A 16,970-nucleotide genomic window follows, 5' to 3' on the forward strand; every position below is an offset into this window, starting at 1 on the left:
TGTGGAGATCATTCGTTCATCTACTCTGCGTGTCACGGCGGTTGAAACCAAAAATCTCAAATTTGGTCTCATCAGACCCAGACCAAAGGACAGATTTCCACCGGTCTAATGTCCACTGCTCGTGTTTCTTGGCCCAAGCAAGTCTCTTCTTATTATTTGTGTCCTTTAGTAGTGGTTTCTTTGCAGCAATTCAATCATGAAGGCCTGATTCCCACAGTCTCCTCTGAACAGTTGATGTTGAGATGTGTCTGTTGAACTCCGTGAAGCATTTATTTGGGCTGCAATCTGGGGTGCAGTTAACTCTAATGAACTTATACACTGCAGCAGAGGTAACTCTGGGTCTTCCATTCCTGTGGTGGTCCTCATGAGAGCCAGTTTCATCATTGCGCGTGATGGTTTTTGCGATTGCACTTGAAGAAACGATCAAAGTTCTTGAAAGGTTTTGGTTTGATTGACCTTCATATCTTAAAGTAATGATGGACTGTCATTTCTCTTTGCTTATTTGAGCTGTTCTTGCCTTAATATGGAATTGGTCTTTTACCAAATAGGGCTATCTTCTGTATACCACCCCTACCTTGTCACAACACAACTGTTTGGCTCAAACGCATTAAGAAGGAAAGAAATTCCACAAATTAACTTTTAACAAGGCACACCTATTAATTGAAATGCATTCCAGGTGACTACCTCATAAAGCTGGTTGAGAGAATATTTCCACTGTAGGTCCACTGACGATGCAATCGCCATCACACTGCCCTATCCCTATGTAAGAATGCTGTTCATTGACTACAGCTCAGCATTTAACACCATAGTACCCTCCAAACTCGTCATTAAGCTCGAGACCCTGGGTCTCGACCTCGCCCTGTGCAACTGGACTGGGTCCTGGACTTTCTGACGGGCCACCCCCAGGTTATGAAGGTAGGAAACAACATCTGCACCCCGCTGATCCTCAACACTGGGGCCCCACAAGGGTGCGTTCTCAGCCCTCTCCTGTACTCCCTGTACATATTATTATTCATCCCTTTACATTTGTGTGTATTTGTGTGTATAAGGTAGTTGTTTGATTTGATTTGAGAGAATGCCAAGAGTGTGCAAAGCTGCCATCAAGGAAAAGGGTGGCGACTTTGAAGAATCTCTTGACTTTATTTTAGGAAATACTTTCTAACACTTATTTTTCTTAGAACTGCATTGCTGGTTAAGGGCTTGTAAGAGAGCATTTCACTGTACTACACCTGTTGTATTTGGCTCATGTGACAAATAACATTTGATTAGATTTTTGATACAGAGACTGGTGGAAGCGGGACTGCAGCAGAACACATAGTAGCAGGCTGCTAAGTGTCCTTAACACAGAGCTTTGGTGAGTAGGAAGGCTGCAGTAGTGTGGTGTATCCTTGTTCACAACTAAAGAAGACATGACTATTTTCATATAATGTGAGGTTTTCATTTGTACATAATTGAACAAATAATAAAAGACTCCAAATAAAGTGTTTCTGAATGTTTTCTTTTCTGCCTCATCAGTGTCACAAAGGTCAATGTTGGTCCTTTGTAAATGAACTCTGTTTTTTTGGACATTGACTTTGCTGACAAGACAATGGATGATAGTTTTATAGTTTACAGACAGTAAAATTGTACACTCATTTAAGATGAGCTCAAGTCATGCTAGTTCAAAGTCCTGGGGGAAAAGACTTCAAAAACAGTGATTTTCATTTATGGAAGACTGTACATTCTATTTCAAACATTTCATAACTCAAACTGAATGGAAGAAAGGGAATGTTTTTTTCCTTAGTTTTCTAACATTGTTGCAGACATAAGAGCACCTGATCCTCATTAACTTTGACTTTCATAAATGGTATCAATCCAAGGAAAACATTTTACAATAACTTTCAGGGCACTTGTTATCAGTGCCCTCGGAAATAGCCTTCGCCACAATCATGTGATATTTATGCTAGGGCAAAAGACTGGACTGGTCATGTGACAGTAATCCAGGTTCCTTTAAAACAGGAGAGTCTATAGAAATTCAGAATAAGAGAAGAACCGACAGACTGACTGATTAACTGTCTGAGGATCTTCTACCACACAAACCATACAGGTAGATATAAGGATTTCTTCTGTTATTTTAACTGGGTATTTCTCTCTAGATGCCAGTATTTGTGAGGTAGACTTGTAATGGTATGAAAGAACGAGCCATAGTTTATTTGCCAGAGCCTGTCACTGTAAGAAGAGGGAGCGTTTTTGAATTGATTGTGCTATTATCAACTCTAGTATTTGCAATAGCGAAACGTTAATGTGTTAAAGAGTGTTAATTTTACGTCAGAGGAATGACAGTTTATATTGTAGTATCTGACAAGTGTAGAATTACTAATAAATACTGTGTATAGTTGAACCAGCAATTTTGGGGTTTGGGTCCTGGATGCTGATTGAATGAAAGAGCATTTAAGCCATGTGTATATATCAGACAATATATCACGGGTATGAAGGAAAGCAACTTGTTTACTGTTCTATTGCCGTTGGTAACCAGTGTATAATAGCAATAAGGCACCTCAGGGGTTTGTGGTATATGGCCAATATATCAAGGCTAAGTGTAATGATGTGCGCTGAGAATCGGGACGCAAGTTCAGGGAGTGTTTTAATAAAATAAACAATTAACACACTGACATGAAAACAGAGTCAATAACACCTGAGGAAAGAACCAAGGGGAGGGACAGATATAGGGAAGATAATCAAGGAGGTGATGGAGTCCAGGTGAGTTGTCATGAGGCGCAGGTGAGCAAGACGATGGTGACAGGTGTGCGGGATAATCAGCAGCCTGATGACGTAGAGGCCGGCGAGGGAGTATACATGACACTGTGGGCTGTAACTAGTCGCTTTTGATAGCAAATGTATAGAATTGCAGAACATTTGCTATATAACTGCAACATTTTCTCTCACCCTCATGGGTGAACAAAAGCATGAGATGAGCTAAAAAACAGCATTTTTCTCTGTGCACCATGGCAAAATGTGTTGAAATACAGTAATACACTTATTATTTTTTTCTCCCCCCCAAAATATAAATAGGGCCCCATATGCGGTTGTCCAGCCCTGCCCCCTTCGGTTCTTATTTCTTAAATAGCCTGCAGTAAGGCCACTTATTTAAAGCTCTCGTTAATAAGTAACCATAGAACTCAAGGTACATTTTCATTCTCACTTCCACCTCTGCAGCTCTAGTGGTCTACTGGGAGGAGGCTGCATTGTGACAGGTGCTGAGCTGCAACCTCAAACTCTATTCTTACACTCAGTAGACAAAGAGTAGCCTACATCACGGTTTGAAATACAAAAGTTAAGTCATGTTGTCTCCTGTCCACCTCCAGGATGTGTCGTCTGGCCCTCCTGTGTCTTCTCTCAGCCCTGTCAGTTAGCTGGGCTAAGCCCCGTCTCCCTCTACTGTCTCCTGAGATGGTTCAGTACATCAACAACGCAGACACCACATGGACGGTAAGTCCTACCAGGTCTTCCTGTTATAGCAGATTAGATCATTTTATAATTATAGATAGATAATAATCTAACTCATTCAAATATAATAAATAAACCCAGTCTATGCAAATGTTATCTTTGAAATCTTTCCACCGATCTTCATCTCTCCATATTCTCTCACTCCTCTTTCTCCCTCTTGACTCTTTCCTTTCCTTTCTCTTGACGCTTTCCTTTTTTTTACATCTCCCCAGGCTGGCCAGAACTTCCACAATGTTGACATCAGTTATGTGAAGAGTTTGTGTGGAACCCTGCTGAAGGGACCCAGGCTGCCAGAGCTGTGAGTGTGTGTGTTTGTCTGTATGGATTGACCAAAATGGACCCAATTCATACTGCTCTCATATTAATGCCACCCTACACATGCAGGCCAACATAAGTTATCAAAGCCCAAGCTTGTTCCTCTTCTCCCTCCACAGGGTGCAGTCTGATGAGGACATGAGTCTGCCAGACAGCTTTGACGCACGGCTGCAGTGGCCCAACTGTCCCACCATCAAAGAGATCAGAGACCAGGGATCTTGTGGCTCCTGCTGGGTAAGACGGTGGATGGATGGAGAGAGGAAGGGAGGAAAATATTAGGGGAAAATAGGAGTAAGGAGGAGATCGTAGCCTTTAAAAGGGGCCTAATCACTGTGTTAATGCGATAGGAGATGGCGATAGAGGAGAATAACTCATCTGAAATCTTAGTAGCTATGACTGAGTAGCTGTGTCTCCTAAACCTTCTCTCCCATGCATTTCCAACCCACAGGCCTTTGGGGCAGCTGAGGCCATCTCCGACAGGTATTGTATCCATAGCAATGGCAAGGTCTCCGTGGAGATCTCAGCTGAGGACCTGTTGTCATGCTGCGATGCCTGTGGCATGGGGTGAGTGTGTGTTTGGCTTTAAGTATAGCAGGTTTAGCTTATTCCCATTATATACTGAGTGTACAAAACATTAAGGAAACCTTCCTAATATTTAGTTGCAGAATCTCCTTTTGCCCTCAGCCTCAATTCGTTGGGGCATGGACTCTACAAGGTGTCGAAAGCATTCCACAGGGATGCTGGCCCATGTTGACGGCAATGCTTCCCAAAGTTGTGTCAAGTTGGCCAGATGGCCATCAGTAAGGGATCATAACTTTCACCTGTTCAGTCTGTCATGGAAAGAGTAGGTGTTCTTAATGTTTGTACACACAGTGTATATTACAGCCAATAGCAGTGTATGTGATAGCTCATGACACCATGACATTGTAAGCAAGCTCACATGGCATGACTGAGGGGTGTGTGTGTAGGTGTATGGGGGGCTTCCCATCAGCTGCCTGGGACTACTGGGCTGAGTCTGGGCTGGTTACAGGGGGGCTCTACGGATCCAATATAGGTGAGTTATGGATGGCTCTGGCACTGGCATTGTGAAACCTACAATATGGATGTAATATAAATGTCAGCAGTGGACTATATTGTTGGCTTTCTAGAGGATAAAATGACATCCTTAGTGACTGTGTGTCTCATACAGGCTGTAGACCTTACAGCATCGCTCCGTGTGAGCATCATGTGAACGGAACACGCCCCCCCTGCACAGGTGAGGGTGACACGCCTAAGTGTGTGTCCGAGTGCAACGCTGGATACACCCCCTCCTACAAGAAGGACAAACGCTTCGGTAAGAGACCTCACTGTGTACTAATGTTGAATATAACCTCAGACTTAAACAATGTTGTACGAGTGTATCTAATTGACTTCCAAGCTAAATCAGGTGTCACATTATCACATTTTAAAGTATTTCGTCTTAAATATACTTCAATATCAAAAGAAAATGTAATTGCCACAAATATATTTAAGTATCAAAAATAAAAGTGTAAATGTTCCTTATATTAAGCAAATCAGATGGCAGAATTTTTTAAATCTTAAAAAAAAAAAAAAAAAACTGATAGCCTGGGGCACAGTTCAACACTCAGATATTATTTACAAATGAAGCATGTGTTTAGTGAGTCTGCCAGATCAGAGGCATGACCAAGGATGTTATCTTAATAAGTGTGTGAATTGGACCATTTTCATGTCCTGATAAGCATTCAAAATGTAACAAGTACTTTTCGGTGTCAGGGAAAATGTAGAGTAAAAAGTACATTATTTTCTTTAGGAATGTAGTAAAGTAAAAGTTGCCAAAAATATAAATAGTAATGCACATATACCCGCAAAAAACTACTTCAGTAGTACTTTGAAGTATTTTTTACTTAAGTACTTTACACCACTTCTCAACTGTGTACCTCAGTGTGTTGACCACTGTCGCCCCCTGTAGGAAAGCAGACGTACAGCGTTCCCCCGAAGGAACAGCAGATCATGACTGAGCTCTATAAGAATGGCCCAGTGGAGGCAGCCTTCTCTGTCTATGAGGACTTCCTCCTTTACAAGACCGGTGAGACTTTTATTTATTTTTTCCTCTCTCACACACATATCCACACAGAGGCGCAAGCACAGACAAACACACACCCACAGGCACACACACTCCATAGACAATGCATGCACTCACAGTTCTGACAGGTTGTAGACTCCCAAGGGGTCACTTTCTCAGTTCTATGTTGCCAGGTGTGTACCAGCATGTGACTGGACAGATGCTGGGGGGTCATGCCATCAAGATCCTGGGCTGGGGAAAGGAGAATAACACCCCCTACTGGCTGGTTGCCAACTCCTGGAACACAGACTGGGGTGACAATGGTGAGGGTGGCTAAAAGCAGACACCATTGCATACCACTGTCACTGTGACTCGATACTCTTATTTTGCTTTGTATAGATGGACACTTCAATATCTTCATGTGTAATACTGTTGATGTGACATGCAGTATAATGGTGTGATATGATACCTTCGGCCTAATGTATGACTCATCTGTATTGGTTCTCTTTGAAGGGTTCTTCAAGATCCTGCGGGGAAAGGATGAGTGTGGCATTGAATCCGAGATAGTGGCGGGGATACCCCGGCTTTAGATAAATATTTCAAGGCTGTGTTCAGAGGGTGCTCTCGATGGCCTATCCACCACCCTGCCTCCTAATTCAAAGCGAGGGTGTCCTGCATAATCCTCAGTATGGATGTCTGGGTTTCATAACTGATCCGTTTTAAATTGTAGATTCATTCTATGCTCTTAGGGTTGGTTTCCCAGACTCAGTTTAAGCCTAGTCCTGGACTAAAGGCTAGTTCAATGGAGATTCTATATTTACCATGCTTTTTACTAGGCTTAATCTGTGTATGTGAAACCGGCCTTTTATGATGGTAATATTTAAAAGCCACTCATAAACTGCTTATGTTGTTGAATTCTGCTTTAGTCGTTATTTTCTCTACTTTCTCTATATTGACTTGTGCAATATTCAACTTGGGTATTTCTTCATTGATAAGCATTCACAAAAAGTGTAGAATACACAACAATTTAATATGTTGTTCATGTTATTAACACAGGAAATACAAATGAGTTCCTCAAATCCTATCCCCATTCAAATGCCAGGGTCGGAGGTTCCAAGCCTGTTCTATTCATTCTATTGCTACGATCACTTGCACATAAAAGGCAGACGGATCAACAAAAATGAATGAAAATACACATTTCCAAGATTACGATGTCTGGAGTGTGAATATAGCATGTGTGTATTGGGCCATATACAGTGGGGCAAAAAAAGTATTTAGTCAGCCACCAATTGTGCAAGTTCTCCCACATAAAAAGATGAGGCCTGTAATTTATCATAGGTACACTATGACTGACAAAATGAGATTTTCTTTTCTCCAGAAAATCACATTGTAGGATTTTTAATTTATTTATTTGCACATTGTGGTGGAAAATAAGTATTTGGTCAATAACAAAAGTTTCTCAATACTTTTATATACCCTTTGTTGGCAAGGACAGAGGTCAAATGTTTTCTGTAAGCCTGCACATGGTTTTCACACACTGTTGCTGGTATTTTGGCTCATTCCTCCATGCAGATCTCCTCTAGAGCAGTGATGTTTTGGGGCTGTTGCTGGGCAACACGGACTTTCAACTCCCTCCAAAGATTTTCTATGGGGTTGAGATCTGGAGACTGGCTAGACCACTCCAGGACCTTGAAATGCTTCTTATGAAGCCACTCCTTCGTTGCCCGGGCGGTGTGTTTGGGATCATTGTCATGCTGAAAGACCCAGCCACGTTTCATCTTCAATGCCCTTGCTGATGGTAGGCTCTGTTACTTTGGTCCCAGCTCTCTGCAGGTCATTCACTAGGTCCCCCCGTGTGGTTCAGGGATTTTTGCTCACCGTTCTTATGATAATTTTGACCCCACGGGGTGAGATCTCGCGTGGAGCCCCAGATCGAGGGAGATTATCAGTGGTCTTGTATGTCTTCCATTTCCTAATAATTGCTCCCACAGTTGATTTCTTCAAACCAAGCTGCTTACCTATTGCAGATTCAGTCTTCCCAGCTTGGTGCAGGTCTACAATTTTGTTTCTGCTGTCCTTTGACAGCTCTTTGGTCTTGGCCATAGTGGAGTTTGGAGTGTGACTGTTTGAGGTTGTGGACAGGTGCCTTTTATACTGATAACAAGTTCAAACAGGTGCCATTAATACAGGTAACGAGTGGAGGACATAGGAGCCTGTTAAATAAGAAGTTACAGGTCTGTGAGAGCCAGAAATCTTGCTTGTTTGTAGGTGACCAAATACTTATTTTCCACCATAATTTGCAAATAAATAAATAAAAAATCCTACAATGTGATTTTTCTGGATTTTTTTTCCTAATTTTGTCTGTCATAGTTGAAGTGTACCTATGATGAAAATTACAGGCCTCTCATCTTTTTAAGTGGGAGAACTTGCACACTTGGTGGCTGACTAAATACTTTTTTGCCCCACTGTATGTATGCATGCATGTATGTATGTATACCTTGTGTCCCTCGGGGGCGTGCCCATTGATGACAGCCAGTGCGTCTGGGAGGGTCAGGCCAGTCGTCTCACCGTCCCCCAGAGCCAACACATCACACAGGGTCAGAGCTGTGGGCTTCTCCCCTTTCTCTGACCGGATGTCATAGCATTTGAGCTGCATGAAGGGGAGCAGGAAGGGTCAAATCAGATGTACAGTAGATCACAACATCTACAATATAAATGGATTGGTCTTGTATAAAAGGTAGATTTTCCTTATCAATAAAAGCTTGAAATGGTTTGTAGGCTACTCAAGCTGTCATTAGGTGGAAAATAGGTCATCATAACATGATAACAAAAACAGATGAAGAAATGGGACTTGGATGACAGATATAGTAATAGGCCTACCCTCTTGGTAAAGACCTCGGCAGAAATGCCAATATTGGGCAGCAGAACAACTCGCCCATACATCACAGATCTGATAGAGCTAATAAAGCTGGATTTTTCTGACCCAGCAGCAGAACCCTGACCCGCTTCAGAGACTGGCAGGCTGGTTTGAAGGAGACCAGATTCTCTTTCAGAGCATCCCTGTCCCTAGTAATATGAGTTTAAGAGAAGTGATAAATATCATGAAATATTGTTTAGTCATCTGATGTGTTTTCCTTTGTTAAAACAAGAAGGCTACAACCAATGTCTTGATTTTGGTGGGGTAAATATTTGGTCATTGAAAATGTGACCTTGCTAATAAGTTGACTGTATAAATGACCATATCAACCTTGTTCTCTAAAATATTAGAAATAATGATATGCATAGCCTACTTCTCAGTCCACGCCAGGATCCTCCAAGGGCCGGCAAGCAGCACACTCCCATCATCTTAGGACAGTGAACAGTAGGCAAGATCAGCGACATCTTAGTCCACGTATGGTACAGTAGTTACTGGCTATAATTAAGCCATCGGTTACCTTCAAAATTCCCTTTATAAACTCATTAAATTAAAAACAGTAAAGTAGGGGGATTGAAGTAGTGTTGGCTGAGAACAAAATAACAGTGATCACCGACGTACCTAGCCCTTGATCATGACTTAGTTAGTTCCTAGCCCTTGATCATGACTTGGTTCCATTACATTACACATATGGGTAATTGGAGGATGGCACCTTCAGTAGGGGGTGGTTTTTAAGATCCCCGACGCTCAATCTGAACACGGAACTCAAACCGGCTGCGCGCGTGCGCCATCGTGCATATATTTATTTTGTCCCCCTTCACCAACCGCGATCACGACACGCAGGTTAAAATATCAAAACAAACTCTGAACCAATTACATTAATTTGGGCACAGGTCGAAAATCATTAAATATGTATGGCAATTTAGCTAGTTAGCTTGCACTTGTTAGCTAATTTGTCCTATTTAGCTAGCTTATTGTTGCCTGCTAATTTGTCCTGGGATATAAACATTAGGTTGTTATTTTACCTGAAATGCACAAGGACCTCTACTCTGACAATTAATCCACACATAAAACGATCAACCGAATCGTTTCTAGTCATATCTCCTCCTTCCAGGCTTTTTCATCGTTTAATTTGTATTCTGGCTTCACAAATGTTGCCTTTATGGCTCAAAGTAGACTGGAGCGCAAGGTAGTTGAGGAAAATGTCTGTCCCAAAGCACTGGCTATGAGACTTCTTCTTTGATGAGGTTTAACGGCAGTTGGCATCCAATAAATGTTGCATTACCGCCACCTACTAGACTGGAGAATACTTATACTTTGCATTAAAAAAATATTTTAAAAAAATACAACAAATACTCACAAAAAAATTAAATAATACCATACTCCATTATTTAAATATATTTAGTCGTACTTCAGGCCAACAGCCCGAAAGGATGGGACACAACCACTTAACACACTTTGTAACTCTTCTGATGTAGTCTCACACACACAAATACCTCTCTGCAGCTGCCCCCACAACCTGTATTTTCTGCAACTTAAGATTCGTCCCTACAGTACCGTTGATAAGAATTGCTATAAATTCAATCTTGCTTAAACATATATCACTTGTTGCCCTATCCCTCTGTACTGGTACAGATCTTCTATTCACACCACTCCTCTCGGGATCCCTCCCCCTTGACCCATCTTCCTCTATTTTCTTCCCTCCCTCAGCATATGACAACTTCTGCACTACTCTAACTCTGAAAACCTCAACCTGCCTTTCTTGCACGGGACATTTAGGATCCCCAGCCCCATGGGCACTCCTACAATTAACAAATACCACTACTTTCCCCGATGCTACACATTCCTTTGTCTCATGCCCTTCTGCACATTTCTCACACCTAGGAACCTCCCTCCTACACACTGGTGCCACACGCCCATAAGCTTGACACATGTAACAACTTAATGTATTTGGTATAAAAGCTCGTACAGGATAACTTATCATCAATTTGTCGGGCAAAGACTCAACATCGAAACTCATAAGAACAGACAATGACTCTTCTGTTTCTCCACTCACGCCGCTCTGTCTCGTCGCACCAAACGACGAGCATCAAACACAGAGAATCTTCCGCTTCAGTTGGTCAACTTTCACATTTACTGCTACCCCAGTAATCACTCCTTTCAATGGTGCCCTTCACATCTCTTGCCCCCATTTGTTTGACACGGAGCGCCTGCTCCCTCTGACTAGCAGAAACACAAACGATTATCACAAGACCACTTCTGGTTCCCCTCACTGATTCCACAGCACCCAACTCTGTTTTAACCCATCCTGAAACATCAAATGGATCAGCCAAAATGCAAGGGCCCACTTTTTCCCAAAACTTCACTCCTACTGTCACAGATTCATCTTTATCCTGACCCTCGGTGCAAGCCTTGGGCTCCGAGAATTTCACCACATCTACACTTCCAATACTTTTCCCTCATTCACTTCCATTTTTCTTCCTGTCTTCAACTCACTCTGCTTACATTTTCCACCATTTTTCTTTAACAAACCATCTCCCTTTTTCCCTCCATTTTTAACAGACTCAAGATCAACCTGTTCCTCCCTCTCTCTCTTAGCCATTTAACTGGCTGTCACAATCTCCGTACAATCAGCACAAACCCCTCGGGATGTAGCGCTCATCAGTGCATCCCACTTGTTCACCTGGGAAACGAAACTTATTTATTTCACTGATTATAAGGGTGGACTTAAATGTGGTCAGGGCCAATGGTTAGTATCGCCAGTGAGATTTGGTCTATTAGCCTATAACCTGCTTTAGAGAAAAGGAATCATCAAATATTGTAAGAGCTTTCATTGTCTGCTTAGATGCCCCATTTATTTATCCTACAGTTCTGACTTGGTGTACAGGGAGAGCACTATAAGATTGGCCCATGTTCTGAATTCTGTCGCTGTACATTTCAAAAGTGCTAAACAAATGGTTATATTGTCCGTCCTAGGTCACTCATTGTCTTAATCTATATTACGGATTGCCTCTTATCCACTTGTCGTTCCCTTATGTCGTAGTTAGTACATCTCAATTGTCAGTAGAAACCACATTTGTTTAATTAAGTCAGCCATATCAGCTATGTTTTGTTAAAAAGCAGTAAATGAGACTGAATTAACTTTTTCGCTGCCAGACAAGGCTCCGCTGATAGCCAGGTGTAGCAGTGGTAATAAGTTAGGGCCCACAAAAAGCTGTCCTAACAGTTTGTGGGCACCGTTTGTCACCTTTATAGTGCAAGGAATGTATTGTTTAGTGTTGTGTTGTGGCTTTGCTGGCATGTAATTCCACTTGTTAATTTTTTGCCCCACCAAGATTTACATGCTAAAATCACCACTGTCAAGGGCTAATAGTACACACCACTGTGGTCCATCATTGGAAACCTAAATGTCAAAGTGGCCACTTATTGAAGGGTCATACTGTTAAATGGTATTGCTCCATTTATAGTAGCACCAACTGTGTTACTACGCAGCCTACAAAGAAGCATTGTAAGTCCTGTAAAAAAAACTTGTCAACCCACTTGCTCTTACTGATCTGTGTTCTCTTTTGAAGGTTTCTTCAAGATCCTGCAGGGAAAGGACGAGTGTGGCATCGAATCAGAGATAGTGGCTGGGATCCCACGACTTAAGAGGAGTCCAGGCTTATCCCCAGGACTGGGGTCGACTCAGAACTGTGGTCCATTTAAAATAAAATTGTCTTCAGTTTATGAAGTGGAAATAATAAAACATTCAGTATTTTTTACTCTTGTGTGTAAAACCTAGGAATATCTTTGGAACAAGTAGACATTTTATTGAAATACATATTTTTTTTTACATGTTCATATTTCCAATGATCAGAAGCACGTTGATGGCTAGCTGTTAAGTACAAAACAATAGTTTGTTCTACATTTTTATATTGCAATGACTATTATGTTGACTGTACTCCAATGGCAAGTTGTTTAAAATAACCTAAGAGGCATTAGGTTTCAGCAAAAACTGAGTTAATGACATTTGAAACAGAGCAGAAAAAAATAACAATGGTGAAAGACAGTATCTTGAAAAATAACCAACCTATGAACCCCATTTAAATCCATGAGCTCACAGTACCATTTAAAGACATATATAGACATTACAAACATATTCTAATGACCGATGTTGGGGAAGTAAAGCGTTACTTATTCAGAAAATATTTCCCCACCGTTTCCATGATCTGATCTGGACTTGTTTCGTCATTTGGTCCTCCGGCGAGCAGAGAAAGCTATTTGGAGAATTGTCACGACAGCTGTCAATAAAAATTGATAGAGGGCGCACCTCTGATATTTGCCATTGATCGCTTCTGTGATAGCAAATCCAGTAGAGGGCTTCACCGTCTCGTGGCAAGTGTGCGCTCTATGCAATGGTCGCACTGGCGGCATATTGCGAATGAAAAGGAAATACAGAAGTTTTGCTTATATAATAGGCTCGGTTGTGCAACAACATCCATTTCATTGGATGACATAAATAGTCAATTCCTATTTTTCTACCTTTATTTTTTCATTAGTTTAACTTTCCCAATGCGAGGGAATTTATCTGACAGCAGACTCTCTTAAAATGATTTCCCTGTTCCAAATTATCCATCTTCATGAAATTATTCAGCAAATAGCATGGTCTACTCGTAGTTTTGTATGTATGCCTATTGCCTATGCATATAGACTATAAATTACCATTGCGCATTGTTTAGACAGACTTTAAATTTTATGATCAGTGCGCTGGAATATGGCTGCAGTTTGTGGATTATCAATGTGTACAATTTGTTTTATATCAAGCCAAAGGAGGACACATGGAATGATTGATTTAGATGGTTGAATTTACAGAAAAGTAGGGCGATATTTTCTTGATTTTAAAATGGATGAAAACAACAATGCTTAGCCTACATCTCACCAGTGGAGGCTGCGGAGGGGAGGACTCTTCATTATAATGGCTGGAACTGAACGAAATGGCATCAAATGCATGGAACCATGTGTTTGATGTATTTGATACCATTGCACTTACTCCGCTCCAGCCATTACCACAAGCCCGTCCTCCCCAATTAAGGTGCCAACAACCTCCTGTGCATCTCACAGTGCATAAAAAGGTTGTCTTGTGTGAGAGGCTACGTATACTTTGGTATAAATCTTCAATGCAAACATAAATACATCAGTAAATAGATCAGACTACACCACTTAGGAAATAGTTGTGACCAAGATATTCCTGATTGGGTTGAAGGAGAAAAAAAAAAGAATTAGATGAACCTATCTTTTGTAGAGTGTGCGTGGCTTACCTCCCTCTGAGGCTCAGAAAGTTAAACAAACTAAGATTTTGAGATTTATTTTCATGAAAGCAACACAAAGTAATATAACAAGTAATGCGTTACTTTCATGTAATATTACTTTTTCAAGTAACTACTCCCAACACTGCTAATGACACATGCATTGCAGCACAACACCCTTCTACCCAGTTACTTATCAAACATTAAACCGTCACTGGACTGGCATCTGCAGGGGTTGAAGGGCAGTAATCCTCAAATGTGTCGTCCACAGCTTGGAGAATGTGATGAACTGCACTCAGCAGCAGGATGTCAGTGTTGCAGCTCACAGACAACTCACTGGAGTAGTTCTTAACTGGAAGCACATAGGACACTGGCAAACCCACCACCTCTGCTGCCTTCTGCATCTGTGGCACAGCAAAACATAAGATTGAAGATGGATTGCAGATATAATGGTTTTACAACACATTATGCTACACCTAATCTTCAACTTTTGAAGTAGGCCTACCTTCTCCTGTAGGATCCGGCTGGAGTAGACAAACTTCACATCCTCTTGGACGGCATGACACACCTGGTCCACATGGGTCAACAGAACCACCTGGGGGATGTCTGGAGAGGACGGTGTCATATAGATGTAGGATCTTAATTGTATCACTCTTTTGCTGTTGAGAATGTTCCTGCACAGCAGGAAATGCAAACTTGTAGTGTATTTGAGTTTTAAAAAGTCTTCGGAAGTTTGTAATTTCCACGTTGACATTTCAGACTGATTTTCCTTATGTAAATTGTATCAACCTCTGTAAAAATGTGAATTAATTATAATCCACATAATAATTCACATTTCCTGCTGTAGCAAACTGGCTCAAATGAAGATCCTACATCTGGATACAGTAGTCAATGTGTGTGTGTTTCTGAAATCTCACCTAGGTCTGAGATTTCAGCTTGAAGTGTCCTCAGTGTCTCTGTAAGGTCCTCACTGGTGGTCATGACTTGGCAGGCATTCAAAACGAACACCGCACAATGGATTTGGTCATTTATCGATGGAACAGGTCTGTAACCTGAAGTCTCAGCTTTGATGGGCGCTTCACTTTGAAACTATTGTGTTGGACAACGTCATTGTGTTGCCATAAAAAGCAAACAGAACAAATGAATTAATATTGTTGCGATCCAGTAATGAGCCATGTTATAATTCCCACAAAGTGGGTTAACCCTATTGACACAATGCAACCCAGTGGCCTGGGTTCACGGCCCTGTCCCTATGTTAGCTATAATGTGTGTATGTTGGTTACAAAGTGAATAATATGCATAACATGTTAATAATATAACATCTTCAGTAAAATATTACATGGAGGTTCCTTTGATCTTTATCCCAAGCAAGGCTAGGAATCATCATGAAGACATTGCTACTCCCAGAAAGAAAACAAATGCTACCTACCTTGTGTCCCTCGGGGGCGTGCCCGTTGATGACAGCCAGTGCGTCTGGGAGGGTCAGGCCAGTCGTCTCACCGTCCCCCAGAGCCAACACATCACACAGGGTCAGAGCTGTGGGCTTCCCTCCTCTCTCTGACCGGATGTCATATGACTTCAGCTGGGTAGATAGAGAGAGGCCAACAATGTTGTCAGTCTTTTGTAAGAGACAAATTCAGACAACTTTCTATCTCTGCCAAGGCATTATCAATCTTATATGCTAAAAACAGACACTATACCTTCTTGTTGAAACCCTTTGTTGCAGTGCCAATAAAAGGCAGGAGAAGGACTCTTCCGAACATCACAGATCTGACAGAGTTGATGAAGCTGGATTTTCCTGACCCAGGAGGACCCATCAGCAGAACCCTGACTTGGTTCAGAGACTGGCAGGCCGGTTTGAAGGAGACCAGATTCTTCCTCAGTGACCCCCTCTCTCTGGTAAAATGGGACATCATAGAAAGAGTCGTAATATTACATCAGACAGCCTGCAGACGGCTTTTAGACCACCAATACTAAGCCACAGACTAGCCTCTACTGGTGTAGAACAGATTACTTTGTTATTGATAGATTCAGGAAATTAATTTCCAATGTGACCTACTTCTCAGTCCACGACAGCTCCCTCCAAGGGTTCAGCAGCATGTCTCCAACACCTTGAACATAAAAATAACAAACAATTACAGTAGGCCTAGACTACATTTTCAGAGAGTACATTTAATTCATCACATTGTATTGGGGCAGAATTACTTTGAATGCGATGCAACTCCACAACCATGAAGGGCACCTCAAACTCGTCACTCCAATCCGTGGGTGTGTAGGTATCATCGAACCCCACATCAACACAGAGTGTTTTGTCCTTATTGCTGTAAATGTTTAGGCAATCCCCAAAGCCTATTTTTTCTCTATTAAAAATGATTGAATTACGGTGCTTCACGACAGGAAAGACGTTTGCTTTTTGATGGTCTATTTCGAAGACAAATGCCCCTTTGTCCTCTTGGCAATAAAAAACAGGTCGTTTACTCATATATCCCCCCTTCATCGTGCCGGATTCCAAATAAACGATTACGACGAATCTTCCCTCTTGATCGAATTTAGAAATCAAATCGCTCATCTTAAATCCATGGTGGGGCACCTTGTAGAGCAGGTGAAGTCGGACAGGTTCGGGAAAAAACTGTAACAACTGTTTCTCGCTTCCCAAATCCAGTGCAGATACGGCTGCATGGGCCATGGAGAAATCAAGCGGAGATAACTAGCCTGCTACGAAATCCACGAGCTATATGCAAATCAAATATGTGTGCCTATTTCCAAAAGTAGTCTGTTTTGTAAAAATGTCCGCACCGCAATCAATAATGGTCTCACTGTGGAATGGCCATATCCACATATGCCTAAATAACTGACTATCGGAGGTGAGATATTCCACAAAAACGAAACTTACTGTAGCCCAACCCAC

The 16,970-nt window shown here is 41.7% G+C and overlaps 2 protein-coding genes across 13 annotated transcripts; one reads left to right on the plus strand and one right to left on the minus strand.

The window, feature by feature from the left end:
- The first annotated feature begins 1,913 nt into the window (after window positions 1–1,913).
- Window positions 1,914–6,778, plus strand: ctsbb (cathepsin Bb). Of its 2 annotated transcripts, none has more exons than XM_021598354.2 (10): window positions 1,914–2,086; window positions 3,345–3,468; window positions 3,699–3,784; window positions 3,921–4,035; window positions 4,250–4,365; window positions 4,770–4,855; window positions 4,991–5,134; window positions 5,771–5,887; window positions 6,058–6,186; window positions 6,377–6,778. In XM_021598354.2, the coding sequence occupies exons 2-10, from the start codon at window positions 3,346–3,348 to the stop codon at window positions 6,451–6,453; spliced, it is 993 nt and encodes a 330-aa protein (XP_021454029.2). In that variant the 5' UTR covers window positions 1,914–2,086; window position 3,345; the 3' UTR covers window positions 6,454–6,778.
- LOC110522343 (interferon-induced protein 44-like) lies at window positions 3,679–16,957 on the minus strand. Of its 11 annotated transcripts, none has more exons than XR_005051491.1 (10): window positions 16,268–16,957; window positions 16,122–16,173; window positions 15,763–15,958; window positions 15,492–15,644; window positions 14,980–15,151; window positions 14,568–14,668; window positions 8,361–8,513; window positions 6,333–6,390; window positions 6,002–6,172; window positions 3,679–4,028 (listed from the first exon to the last, which is right to left on the minus strand). XR_005051491.1 is itself a non-coding variant. In XM_036975925.1 (8 exons), the coding sequence occupies exons 1-8, from the start codon at window positions 16,746–16,748 to the stop codon at window positions 8,500–8,502; spliced, it is 1,224 nt and encodes a 407-aa protein (XP_036831820.1). In that variant the 5' UTR covers window positions 16,749–16,957; the 3' UTR covers window positions 8,367–8,499. The 11 variants fall into 11 exon arrangements, 4 of the variants coding, with proteins under 4 accessions (XP_036831820.1, XP_036831819.1, XP_036831818.1 ...); XR_005051492.1 differs by having other exon boundaries at window positions 3,679–4,031; XR_005051493.1 differs by lacking the exon at window positions 6,333–6,390.
- Window positions 16,958–16,970: the final 13 nt, after the last annotated feature.

Source organism: Oncorhynchus mykiss, chromosome 4, assembly GCF_013265735.2.
Source record: "Oncorhynchus mykiss isolate Arlee chromosome 4, USDA_OmykA_1.1, whole genome shotgun sequence".
In the NCBI taxonomy this organism is placed as follows: Eukaryota; Metazoa; Chordata; class Actinopteri; order Salmoniformes; family Salmonidae; genus Oncorhynchus; species Oncorhynchus mykiss.